This window comes from Thunnus thynnus, chromosome 4 (genome assembly GCF_963924715.1).
Source record: "Thunnus thynnus chromosome 4, fThuThy2.1, whole genome shotgun sequence".
NCBI lineage: Eukaryota > Metazoa > Chordata > Actinopteri > Scombriformes > Scombridae > Thunnus > Thunnus thynnus.
Window position 1 is genome coordinate 8,358,293 of NC_089520.1, and position 13,878 is coordinate 8,372,170.

The following is a 13,878-nucleotide window of genomic DNA, read 5'->3' on the forward strand; positions in this document are numbered from 1 at the left end:
AGGAAGCAAAGTAGATATAAAAAGAGGATGTGTGGATGTGGGGGGGGGGGGGGTAAATGAAGGGGGAGGCAGTGAGCGAGATGTAGCTGTAGGAGGTGGTGGAAGGAGGTGTGGGAGGAAAAGTCTTTTTTTTTTTTACCTCCACGAGTTTGTAGAAACGGCTGTAGCCATAAAAAGTGGTTGCTGAGGTGAAGTTCATCTGAAAACAGAGAGATATAGAGGTCAAACTGCATGTCTGTCAATTCTGATTAATCCTCAGACATTTGTTTATTTCAATCAATCAACTAAATGACAAAAACAGCACACACCGTGTCAGACTGGATACGCGGTTTGTCCTGCAGCTTGTAGGGCGTCAGCATAGTGTCGATGTAGTGAATGATGCCGTTAGTAGTGGTGTAATCACTCTTAATGATCTTTGACCTGTTGTTCACCAAGACTGAACCCTGCAAGACGAGAGAGACACAAAGGGCACATTAGTTTAATGTCTATGGGACTGCCCAATCATCCAAGCTTTCTGGCTATTATTTCTTTTGTTACTGGTGTGAAGAAGACACAGCAGAGACAGAAATAATATACCGTTTCTTCTTCGCTGGTTTTCTGTGGCCGACTTGCTTGTCTGTCCTCCGTGCATGTCCAGCAGGAGGAGAATTACCTGTTTTGGCGTTTTATTGTGTACGGAGGTATTTGTAGAAACAAGCTGAAACGCCTGGGGTTGGATGCATGTTGTTTGGTGTGGAAGAGTCATTTTCTTGTGTAAACAGTCAGACCAGTGTCAGCACAGAGACAGTGTGCAGAATGATGTCATTTCGAGTCAGCGCTCATGATATTTGACTACTGGCCAATGAGCACTTGTGATATTTGAGTGATTTCTGACTTATAACTTGTGATTATTAAAGGCCACAGGCCCTCTTTTTATTTTCAGTCTTAGAGAGGTGTGAGACACCATTGTTTCTAACTTGAATCATATTTGGATTATTGCCAAAGCGTCAAGGTCACTAATGATGTCATTGTGGGAGGGGTTTTACTGGAAGTGATGTCATCAGGGTAGGAGCTTACATGGGAGTCTTAGCAACAATGGTAGAAAATTCCTGGATTTGGTAGAATGAGGTTGAGTCGTAGAAAACAGGCTCCACAACAGGAGGAGTTATGAAGGGTATATAAGACGATGTTTTATGATCTTACATTAGGTTTTTCATCCATGGACGAAGCCTCTGTTTACTTGTATTGCACTTGATACACAGTAAATCTTTTTATATTGAACTCTGCCAGTTTCAGTGTATTTCTTTGAGTTTGGATCATCTTGATTTTTGGAACAATTATGTTGAGGAAGACCTGAAGATCTTCCACCACACTGACTAACTCTGGCTTGATAGTCTTTTGCGCTCTCTTGCTCTTGAAAAACTTGCATTCATGATTAAGGACAAATAAAAAATCTAAAAAAAGAGTTTTTAGAGGGGGAGAAAGAAGCCTTTTTGCCTTGAATCTCTGCAAATGTCCCAATTTATGCACACTTTTCCAATGATTTGCTTATATTCTTGTATTTTATTTTAATTTTTGTTTATTTCTTTCACTTATAACGTATAGTTGGATGGTGCTTCGATGTGAATGTTTCTACATGCAACTTATTATCTTATATATCTTTATGTATTCGGTTTGGTTTGGTTCATTTAGGCTGGTGTGAAACTTCCAAATGAACTCTGGTGCAGCTTGTTTGTGGTGTAAAAGCAAAACAGACCAACCACATAGTTTAACTTCTATTAAACCCATGTGCTAATTGTGAACTGTTAAAATGATCTCCTGAGCTGAATTAATAGAAAACTGTTTTGTAACCATGGTAACACGCATTATGCGCATCAGTGCAGGGATTTAAGATTAAAGTGGGAGTCTCCGACCATCGCCATCTTGGCAGCTCCCAGCTAATCCAAAATGGGCAAAGAGGTGGAGCTGGGGCGGGCCGACCGAATGAGCCACTTAGCAGCTAGCAACCTGTCACTTAGAGCGGCTACGTCCTTAATTATGCTTAACTTTACGGCTTAATAACATTTAAACCCCCCATACAGTTGTCATGAAAGGGGAAATTAGCTATGGAGACAAACACTGTTTTTTGTACCAGGCTGTAAACATGTCTATTTCTGCTGTAAAGTTGGGCATTTTAACATGGGGGTCTATGGGGGTTGACTTGCTTTTAGAGCCTCAAGTGGCCATTCAAGGTACTGCAGTTTCTGGCACTTCTGCATTGGCTTCATTTTTCAGCCCCGGAGGTTGCCGCTTTGTCTCAACTAATAATGACCATAAACATTCACGAGAGCGACAGCCGCCGTCTCCATCACCGAGCTCAGCAGCATGACTAACGCCACATGGGAGAGGGAGGAACAAGCTAAACTCGCTGTCTTCATATTTAAACTCTTCAAATCCTTGAGGGTGCTACCAGCGAGGAAGAAAAGTCCACAGAATTCACATATTGGGCGAGCGCTCAACAACAACTCACCGTTGCCAATCATTTCATAAAACGTGAAACAATTGAGGCGAAGGTCAGAAAGCACCTTAGTCTTTGAAAAGGCAAAATTATAGTGTGTGTGTGTGTGTGTGTGTGTGTGTGTGCGTGTGCGTGTGTGTGTGTGCGTGTGTCTGACCTGCTGCAGGCTGAAGTGCAGTGTGTGTCCAGATGTTGAGACAGCACGCTCACTGGATTTGAGGTCACTCAAGGTCAAAGTCTCACATGAAATGATGTGGTAACGAACCAAATGATCAACACGACCGTGCTGCTTCCATTCTTCAACCTACACACACACACACACACACACACACACACACACACACACACACACACACACACACACACACACATTCGCCAGTTTACATATCATGCAAACGTACTAATACTTGCATTTAAAACTGATGAAAATTGTCATTATTATATGATCAATATTGTGACACAGAAATGATGAATGATAAATTGAGATTGGTAATATTATTATTGTTAAATTGAATAATACACAAACTGCAGATGCTGTACTCACAGTGGAGAATTCGTTGGTTTCCTCAGCAGGGACGAAGACAGTGTTCGCGCCATCATTAAGACTTCGATGTCCTGATAGCTGAGAAACCCAAAGAAAACAAACTGAACCTCTTTGGCTTTTATCATGAAGCAAGTTCAACTTAGTCTGGCTCTCTTTGAGTTACCTGGCATCACTGAACGTAAACAGAAATTAACTCCCTGGATTAGCTATTGTAGCTAACTGCATAAGGATTTACATCAGGGGCAACTTGCTAGCCGAACTAGCAGCCTAATCATCTGCAGTAGTTCAAACAATTATCATAGAGTGCCCTGATAGACGAATGGTTACGGCACGTCACATAACTGCAACGTCCCTGGTTTGATTCCAGTTAGGGACCTTTGTTGCATGTTGTGCCACTCTCTCTTCCCTTCATTCCTGTCTGTTTATCATCAGCATCAACATATATTAAAAAATAAATAAATAAATAATTATCACAACAATGTCTTTGTTTACTTTAAGTCAGACTCAGAGACAAAGAAGAAAGAAATAATGTACAGGGGAAGCTTGTGCTGCAAGTCCTGATATATGTTGTTTTGCTTTTGAGTTGCATTTTTCAGATCTCTTCAACAGGTGGTGGTGAGTGCAAAGGTAGCAAGACCCGTCGTCTGAATGGACACAATTATGACTTCTTGCTATTGGTAAACAGCACAATTCATGTGTCAAAGTTCATCAGAGTTGGACATGAAGGAAAAAAACGTAGCAGGCAATTCCATTGAAACAAATCGCTTTGCCACCAAATTTTGTAATTTTGAATGCTGGTATGAACGAGTCTTAACAGGTCTGTACTGTAGTCAAAACTGCCGGTTAGTTTGTTGGAACAAAACAATTTTTAGTGGCCACCAACACAAATATTGTGCCAGTCTAATTACAGTAATGTCATCAGTCGAAGCCAACCAGTGTTACCCACTGGACACACTGATGTAGGGGCAGCTGTCACTGGAGAAAAATAAATAAAATTTATATTTCTTCTTTTTTGGTAATTACTATTTTGAGCACATAAGACAAAATAAACAAAGGATATACTAGGAGGTGTATGTGCCACCTAAAAGTTAAATGACATCTAAAAGGTTAGTAAAGTTTCATTTACTGTGTGGATCTAAATTTGACCGACAGCGACTCACATATATCATTCGACGGAAGAAGTTGTTCTCTGGATTTCGGAACACCTCCTGTAAGACAGACAGACAACACAACTTCCTGTGAGGGGGGAGGGGCAGTGGGAGATAAGAGGTCAGCGGGAGGTCAGAGGTCATGTGACTCACAGCGTTGGTGTTTCCGCGGCATTCGAAGCCGTCTCCCACGTGGCCTCTTAGACAGGTGCAGTTCCTCTGACCCTGACCCATGTACTCACAGCGAGCATATTTACTGCAGCCGCCGTTGTTCTGTACACACACACACACACACACACACACACACACACACACACACACACACACACACACACACACACACACACACACACACACACACACAACAATAAAAACATCATTCTACATTTTTTCAAAATTTTAAGTTTAAGTTATCCTCAAATTCTAGATTTCTAAGGATGATCGGTATAAGGAGGTATTAAGAATACTCCCTCTGGAAAAACTGACCTGTACCCTTCATGACAACGTCGAGGGATTTATTAAGATATGGCACCCAGTCTTGGACACGGTGGACCCCTCTGGACTGAACTTTGTCCTACCCAATTAATAACACTGGAACCAACTATGGTATACCCCAGTAATGGTGGTGTGTGTGTTTGTTTTTTTGTGGGGTTTTTTTTGTTTGTTTGTTTTTCCTGTTTCTCTGTTCTGCTCTCCATCTGTATGTTTGTAAAGTGATGGCTCCTGCTGTTTTTTGTGTTTTGTTCAAAAGCATGAGAAAAAAGCGGGTCTGTACATATTACATATTACATTACATATTATGTACATATTACACACATATAATTGTTGTCAGAACCCAATATAAAACATTAAAAAAAATTAAGTTAATAAAGAAACATTCAGAGCAGCAGGTGGAGTCTGAGTGAGCTTCAGAATTATCCAATCGCAGCTCTCTCGTCCTCTTTACCCTTTAAAAGCAGCAGTTTCTGAGGAAATTGTTCTTCTCCTGGTACAGTACCTCAGATCTACTATATGTTGACATAATTATCAAAGGAAGATGATGTTGAATTTACATTTCAAGAAACACAGAAACTCCTGTCAGTGCGTCTAAACTTATCTTTGAACACACATCATATCAATGCAGTTTGGACAATACCTTACTGTCAGTGAACTATATACAGTGTAAATATATATTTAGCTAATTGATTACATAGGTTGCTGTTTAAATGCACCAAATACGTTGGTGCTAACATCATGGCTACAAACACTGAGAGCTTGTTGTAATAATCCTGCTGCCACCACAGAAATCATTTTGATTAACCTGAGGAAACGGATGTTGGAGATTTACTTAAAGCTAAAATAAATTTTAGTTCAGGACGCACCCTGATGATGACCAATATACTCCAAATGATCTCACTGTATTAACTTCAGATCTGTGTGGAACAGCTCACTGAGGAATCCCAGAGCCTGTCAGGAGATTTGAATTATTAATGCAGACACCCAGCTGTGTGATCTGTGTGTAAAATTATTTGTTGTGTATTCGCAAAATTAAACTGCAGGCGCATTTTGCAAGCAGCCAGCTCTGTCATAACAAGTTAACATTCAGTCCTTTAAGACCGATTTTATAAAACAATAAAAAAAAAAAAAACATCAATTAACCAGCTGAAATCATTTCAGATGCTCCCACTTCAGTTTCCCTTTTTTAAACAGGTGTCAGTATCTTGCAACAGGACAGAATAAAGACAATAACTGCACAAGAATCATGAAAATGACACATACAGTTCTGCATGGGTTAACCGGGTAACAGAACCTCCCCGATCCCTGGAAGCCCATCATACAATGGCAGGCCGTCTGGAGACGACAACAGAGCAGAAAGAGAAAAACAGTCAGTCAGTAAAACAGTCAATCACTTCATCCATCTGTTTCCTCCCTCCCGCTGTGCTCAGCCAATCAACAAATCAAATAATCAATTCTCCCTCAGTCCTGTCTTTCAGCAGAGAATCAGCACTGAATCACTTCTGGAGCTGTGAACACAGAACTGTTGGAAAAAAAGAAAAGGAAAATGTTTGTTTTACAACCCGGGACGATCTCTGAGCATCTTTCCTCATAATATACAGGATAGTAAACTCAAGTGAGATGAAAAAAAGTGACAGTTCAGAAACAAAACGCCTGTTGGAATTATTACTCAGTGACGGTAGAGACGACAGGAAATGAACGGAGAGAGAGAGAGAGAGAGAGAGAGACAAAGGACGACATGCAACAAAGGTCTCTGCTTGAATTGGGGACATTGTGGTTCAGGGTTTGTGCCCCACAGGACACCAGAACGCCCCCCCAAGAAAATAATTTCAATTTCAACATGCAAATGAAGCATCCTGGTGCCCCTGTGAGCTGAAAACAGAGGGCTGTGATTCAGTTTAACTGCAATATGTTTAACTCAAAAGTGTTTAATTTCTAGAGCTGAAACAATTAATTGAATAGCTGATTGACAGAAAATGAATCACCAACAATTTTAATTAACAACTAATGTTTTTGTTATGTTATATATTAAGAAAAAAACGCAAATCATTTTCTGATTTCAAGCTTTTCCAGTCTGATCATTTGCTGCTTTTCTTTTTGTTTTAAATAATTGTAAATTAAATATGAAGGGGGGGGGCATCAAGAGCACAGGAGTAAGGTTTAGTTAGCATATTTACTGCTGGGATTAAACTAAAATTGGGACTGAAAGGAGGAAGACTTGCCACTATGGAAGAAGTCTGGGAAGAATCGGTGACAAATGATGACGGGAAATATTTCCAGGAGCAGGAGAAGCACTGGGACAACTTTATCTCATCTCAAGGCGAGTACTTTGAAAGGGATCAGAAAGGTTCTACTGAAAGATTTATGATGACAGTTTTCTTTTTTTTGGGTCTCCTCTCAAATAATTTGAAGATGTAATAATAGACTATATAAGCACAATATCATCTAAAAGATTTGATACAGGCCCCCCTCAAGATCAGGTTATAATACTGTCACCTTGGGGTCCTCATCATTTCAGTTGATATTGTATTTAATATTTTCATATAAAAACAAAAATAATGCCTCAAACAAGTGGCACACCGTAAACTAAACAGGGTCCCTGGAGGTCTGGGCCCCCAGTTGGTTAAACCAGGGGTTTGTTTGGCTGCCCGGTTGGATGTCGCTGATTAGGTCTGAATAGGAATGGTGGCCACAACAATATAAATAATACCAAGGTTGTAAAAAATTTCCTTTAAAAAACACCCACATCCTATTCAGTCCTCACTAGAATGAAACTCGCCTGAAACTTAAGATGACCTGACCCGGTCTCAGCTGGACTAGACTCAGGTCCAATGATTGTTCAGTGTTGGGTCAGGACAAACATATATGTGCCATATAAATCTGACATTTTACTGCAGTACAGTGTTGTCTTACAGTGTTGGGGCCTGTTCTGATGCACTCCGCTGACTTGTGGCAGCCTCCGTTGTTGACCAGACAGCCGTCGATCTCTGTGAACACACAACCGGTCGGAAATTATTTTTGATTATATGTACGACATATAAATCGGACAGTTTTAGAGTTCCTTGAAGTTTTTTTTTTTCCCGTTTGATGGAGCAAAGTGACTAATGTCCCCCCTGCTTTGAGTTAAGATACACTTAACATCTCCTCATCCTATTACTGTCCCTTCATATCATATACTTTAATTTTTTATTGGGTTTTTGTTGGATTTTCAGCTCTGGACACAACAACATGAGCACAAATACAAACAAAAACAACACAAACAGTTGTCTACGGCAACTCAGACATACATTCAACAGTTAAATTGCCTGTTTGGCATCATGTTTCTTGTAAATGATTCACTTTTCCCAGTTCTTGTCAAAAATATAATAAGAGCCATATTAAGGGTATTAAGAATTGATAAGACGTATTTAGTGATTTAATGCTCATGTTAATATTGTAGTAGTTAAACTGTTGAAATGCTCCTTTAGTTGGGCTACTAATTACGTCATAGCCAACGGCTCTCAGTTAGAGTTTATTAGTCTGCAGAGCCAAGTTAAACACACACGGAGCGATTTGTAACATTTCTTTGTTTTAAGTAAACATTTTAAATGGCGTTGCTGCCTCTGAAGATTTATTTCACGTCAGGCTTATTTCCAATACTGTACACAGACTTTAACAGTAGTGCTAATATGGATTACTGGGCTTAGAGAAGATTCCCTCAACAAATATTGCATTTAACTTTTAGCAGGTAGGTCAACTTTAACATTGAATAGATATCCTGGATAATCTCAAGCCATTGCTCTTTCCATGGAGGATAAGCTTTATACCTATTACTCGGTGCAGCTTTTTGTTGGCTATAAGCAACATTTTTTGCCAGATGTCTCTCTCTTCTTTGTACTGCCTCCTCAATATTCCCTACATACATCACAGCACAGTTGTTTAGGATGTCATATTCCTTTTTCCAGGTCTTTTTCAGGTCAGGTAAAGTGTTTAGGGAGGTTTAGGTTAGTGGTGTGGGGTCAGAGGTCAGAGGTCAGGGGGGTCAGGAGGACAACATACCCAGGCAGACAACCCCGTCTCCAGTGTACCCCTCTTTACAGGTACAGGTCCTCTCTCCTGCTGAGACCTTCGTACATACAGCAACCTCTGAACATCCACCGTTAGACCTGCGGCATAAATCCACCTCTGAGAGAGAGAGAGAGAGAAAGAGATCACATTTGATATCTGTAGAGGACAGGAGTGTGTGTGTCTGTGTGTGTGTGTGTGTGTGTGTGTGTTTACCTTTGCAGTACGTTCCATTGCCTTCATATCCAGCCGCACACACGCAGGCAGCAGCCGTTCCTTTCGGCCCCGTAATGCAGCTGCAGCAGAGGGGAAACTGTTCAATATTTATGTCACATTTCTACTGAAGCTGAGAGCAGCTACTAATCATTTCTGTCATCTGTGACCATTTTTTCTGTGTTACAGGATAAGTCTGGTGATATTCCATTTTATTCTTTTTATCAACAAATCCCATATTTAGACTCAAAAACCTACAATGAATTTGTCTTACTAAAAAGTATTGTTTGTGTCTTAAAACAACAGTCAGGAGCCCAAATGAACATTGAAATATGTTTTTCTTGCTGTAATCATTCCTTCTGTTTATACTGACCATTAGAAAATACCTTCATAATGCACTTACAATGTAAGTGATGGGGGCCAAAATCCACAGTCTGTGCAAAAATGCATTTAAAAGTTTATCTGAAGCTAATATGATGCTTCAGTAGATATCTTTCAACGTTACAGTCTTTTTAGTGCCAAAGTCCCTCTTTTTGTTACTATACTTCCACCGCAGCTGAACAGGGAAACACAAAGAGGGAATTTGATGCTAAGAAGATGAAATATGGCAGATATCCACTTGATATGACTAACTCAGACTGCTGAAGCCTCATATAAGCTTCAGATAAACTTTTAAATTCATTTTTGCACTAAATGACGGTGTGGACAACACCTGACTGTTGTTTTAAGACAGACTTGAAAAACTGTGAACCCGTCCTTTAAGGAGTGAAGGTCCATCAGGAATCACGACCCTCCGTACAGTACAATAACCCAGACATTATATAATGGCAAACATGCTGTGAGTAAGTGAACAGTTAACGATTTCAGACTCTGTGATACAAAAACAGAAGGACTTACTTGGCGTAGTCATCACACACATTTCCACAGGCGTCATCCTTAGCCTCTGAGACACACAAACACAAACACACACACACACAAAAATAAAGATTTCAGGTGAGAACAAGTTAGAGAAAATATCAGTGTAGTTTCAGTTCCACTGTGTGTGTGTGTGTTTGTGTCTTACCTATAGAGCATGAAGCTCCTTTCCAACCTTTATAACACACACATTTGCCACTTCCCGCCAGACCGTCCTCACACTTCCCATGATCACACGTACACTCTGCAACACACACACACACAAGTTAAACTGTGAAAATAAAGACATTTCTAGCTTAGTCAGTTTTGTCTCACTGGTTTGTTAAAGTTGTGGGTTTCTAAGCCTCGTGAATTAATTTGTGTTGTAAGACTGTTAGTCACACTAGTTGTGAGTGTTTGTGAATGTCACAATTTGTTGGCATCATAGGTTTGTTATGTTAAATGTGTTAGTGTCTTAAGTTTGTTAGCGTTGGGGTTTGTTAGACTTGTAGATGTGTTAGTGTCACAGGTTTGTTAGCCTTGCAAGTGTGTCACAGCAGAGGTTTGTTAACGTTGTAGAATTGGTAGCTAGTTTGTTAGTGTCACAGGTTTGTTAGCCTTGCAGTTTTCAGGGGTTAGTTGGTTTAGTTTTTTAGGTTTATTTGTTAGCATTGATAAGTAGCTTCATAGCCTTGTTAGCATTATAGGATTGATAGTCTTAAGGGTTTGTAGGTTTGGTAAAGTTGTTGGCCAAACAAATTTCCTGTTGTCATATGTGTGTTAGTGTTGCAGGTTCTTGGTATTGTAGGTGTGTTAGTCTTACGGGTTTTGTTATCCTCATAAGATTTCTTGCCTCACAAGTGTGTTTGCAGTGTAGGTTTGTTAACGTCATAGGTTGGTTAGTGTCACAGGTTTGTTACATGTTTGTGAGCCTCCAACAACAGTCAGATTACATCTCATGAGCTCAGTTTTTGATATGATATGTCAGACAGAGAAGAAACATTTCTTATAGTCTGACATCAAGTTTCTACATTTTCTAAGACGTTATCTTTCTGAGAAGCAGAAACATGTTCCTGAGATTTTCTGTCCATGTTTCAAGATAAATGAATGTTCATTACTAAAAAGTAAAATTTTAATACCTTGTTATTCTAATATATTTAAAACTAGTTATTCTGTTAGCGTTCAACAGCTACTACATCTCCCATGAGGCTTTGGTAATGCCTCATGAAGTCTGGTCTTGTTTTTTTGTTAGTCTAATCTAACGCCCCCTTGTGGCAGAAATACATGATGGCAGACAAACACTTGAAGCAGTCAGAGTCTTTCTGTGTGTTCAGGAGAGCTACTGTCAGGACGAGTGTGTATGTTCCTCACTGGAGGAGCAGTTGACTCCGTATCGTCCCGGCTCACAGTCCTCACACGCGGTGCCATGGAAACCCTCATAGCAACGGCACTCCCCGTTGCCTTGGGTACCGTCTTGACACTCCCCATGATTGGAGCACCAGCTGCCAATGTCTCCAGGGCATTTGAAGCACTCATGACCGTAGTAACCAGGGCAACAGGAGTGATCCTGCAGGACAGACCATCACTATCATTATTCTTATTATTATTTTCATTTTTTAACAGGAAAAACAGCAGAGCTACGAAAAACATTACCGACTGTGGGACTGAAAATTGTTTTCCTGTATTGTTATAATAATAATAATAAGAAGAAGAAGAAGAAGAAGAAGAAAAAGAAGAAGAATAGATGTTGTTGTTGTTGTTGTTGTTATTATTATTATTATTATTATTATTATTATTATTATTATTATTATTATTATGACTAAGCTGACTAAGCTCCATGCTATGAGCTGCCTTAATATTTTGCTCAAGGGCTCCTGGGCAGCCGCTGTTGAAGCAAGTAGAGGGACGGTTTTCCTTCCTAAGACTCTCCAGGACAGGGATTCAAACACTAACAATAATTATTAAGCCCTTTTTTCAGACTCAGAATCAGTAACGTCTGTCTGTAAAAAAATATGTTCATTACACCTTTATTCAGATGTCACAAGACCATTATGGAAAGAGCGACAATGCTTGGTGATATTTGTCAGCTGGTCTGCAGGGGGAGCCCTGCCACTGCTGGAGAACAGCAATGAAAAATAATGATACCAACAAATAAGAGTGCTTGCAGTTTTCTCACAAGCTGCATCACTGATGGTAATTATGGTACTTATTTTACCCGTGAATGACCATTGTTTACACGACGGGGCGCTCGCCCCCTCGCTTCTCACAGTGAATCCATGGCAAAATTTTCTCACCAGTTTCATCTTTTATTTGAGAATTAAGTTGCCTGTTTTATAATTATCTGACAGTGTACAAGCAGAGAGTGACAAAATTATAAATTGGGACATAAATGTATGTAAAATCATTGTGGTTTTTTATTTATTTATTTTGTAATTCTTTTGCCCCGGTCGCACATGAGAAGAATCTCCTCAACAAGTTAAAATCAGATTCACAGTATTTCCTGATTTATCAAACTGATATTTGTACTTTCTTTATGCATAAGAGATTATAATTTATTTTCAGCCATGCTAGCAGCATTAATGGTCTCCAGACGTTGAATCCTACTGACTTTGGTGACCCCCTGATTTATCCTGTACCACCATCATAAGGTTTACATAAGCCTCTGAGTGAATGGATTGCCATTAAATTTGGTACAGACATTCAAACCCCCCACAGGATAAACAGCAATTACTTTGATGATTTCCTTAACTTTTCATCTAACTCCACCATCAGGTCAAAATACAATTTATCAAGTACTTTGCTTTATGACTTAATAATTTTAAACTAAAGACATTCCCATCAGCCTCAGTTGTACTTTGTCCTGTGTGCTAATGAGCAAATATTAGTATGAAACATGTTAACTAAACACATGACCATGGTAAACATTACACTTACTTAGCATCAGCATGTTAGCATTCTGACATTAGCATTTAACTCAAAGCACCACTGTGATTAAGCACAGCCTCGCAGAGATGCTAGCATGGCTGTAGATTCGTAATTTTGTTAATTTATTTATAAAATGTGATTAAATACTTCATAGCAGTCTTAATGTCACATTCAACAACACATTCAATTCAGATTTGAGACCCCGCCATATTTACATAAAGAAGGGCATATCTGAAAGGGACTTTAGTATCAGAGTAACACCGGTTTGAGTAATGGCAGTAGTAGCAGTAGTAATTACAGTACTAATACCAACACTAGCAGTAGTGGTACCTAGTGTTAGCTACTGCCGCTACCTAGACTAAACACTTTGCTCATAGAGACTGAGGATCTTCTCCCAGGTTTCGTTGTTAAAACTGAGAAGACCTTTAAAAAAAAAAAAAAACCTGCATTGTAGAACCAATCCAAAGTCTTTAGGGTGGCCATTCATATTGGGGTGGTGACATGCAGTTCACGACGGAGGAGAATGGGGGAGAGCATCATTTCTGGTAAGGTGTATCCTTGACAAAATGTAAAGGGCTGTAGGTTTGTTAGTGGCCGTTCTCGCCACCATTCAAGCAACTACCGTGCATTCAGAAATCCCCAGACTACCAGTAGGAGCAGTGACACTAATACTGGCTAATAGCAGTAGTGTTTGCAGTCATTCGTGCAATAATTTTACTATTAGTTGATGTATTAGTAGCAAGACTGTACTCAGAAAGATTGAGTCTAAAAAAGAGTTGACATTCAGTAAAGAAGGAGAGTCCTCTCTCAAGAACGACAAGTTTGATCAAAGATTTAATGAGTTGCTGTTAAATTTACTTTTTATTCTGGTTGTAAATTTGAATGAAATTTTACTCCCAGTTTAGTTCTCAATACCTAACCAAACTGCAGCCCTGAGTAGTAGCGGTGGTAGTAATAACGGTAATACTGGAGTGCTGGCAGTAGTGTCAGTGGTTACCGTGGTGACCCGAAGACATTGGATGGCACAGCCTGGCACTGGCCTCCTCTTGGATCCAACCCGCTTCCTGAATTTACAGTTGGGCCTCATGTTGGCCGGAAACTGGCTTCTGATCTGAAGTAGACCACATTAGAAACAGTAG

The 13,878-nt window shown here is 39.8% G+C and overlaps 1 protein-coding gene across 2 annotated transcripts in view; it reads right to left on the reverse strand.

Annotated features, from left to right (window-relative positions):
- Positions 1-13,878, reverse strand: part of stab1 (stabilin 1) — a 94,334-nt gene that overhangs the window by 37,063 nt on the left and 43,393 nt on the right. For both annotated transcript variants that reach the window (XM_067586421.1, XM_067586422.1), the window contains 14 exons: positions 13,737-13,850; positions 11,186-11,381; positions 9,984-10,079; positions 9,818-9,863; positions 8,924-9,003; positions 8,702-8,827; positions 7,577-7,650; positions 5,927-5,998; positions 4,322-4,441; positions 4,181-4,228; positions 3,021-3,098; positions 2,634-2,780; positions 309-443; positions 140-199 (listed from right to left, as the gene is read on the reverse strand). In XM_067586421.1, coding sequence (XP_067442522.1) covers positions 140-199; positions 309-443; positions 2,634-2,780; positions 3,021-3,098; positions 4,181-4,228; positions 4,322-4,441; positions 5,927-5,998; positions 7,577-7,650; positions 8,702-8,827; positions 8,924-9,003; positions 9,818-9,863; positions 9,984-10,079; positions 11,186-11,381; positions 13,737-13,850 — 1,392 coding nt within the window. The remainder of the gene's footprint in view (positions 1-139; positions 200-308; positions 444-2,633; positions 2,781-3,020; positions 3,099-4,180; positions 4,229-4,321; positions 4,442-5,926; positions 5,999-7,576; positions 7,651-8,701; positions 8,828-8,923; positions 9,004-9,817; positions 9,864-9,983; positions 10,080-11,185; positions 11,382-13,736; positions 13,851-13,878) is intronic.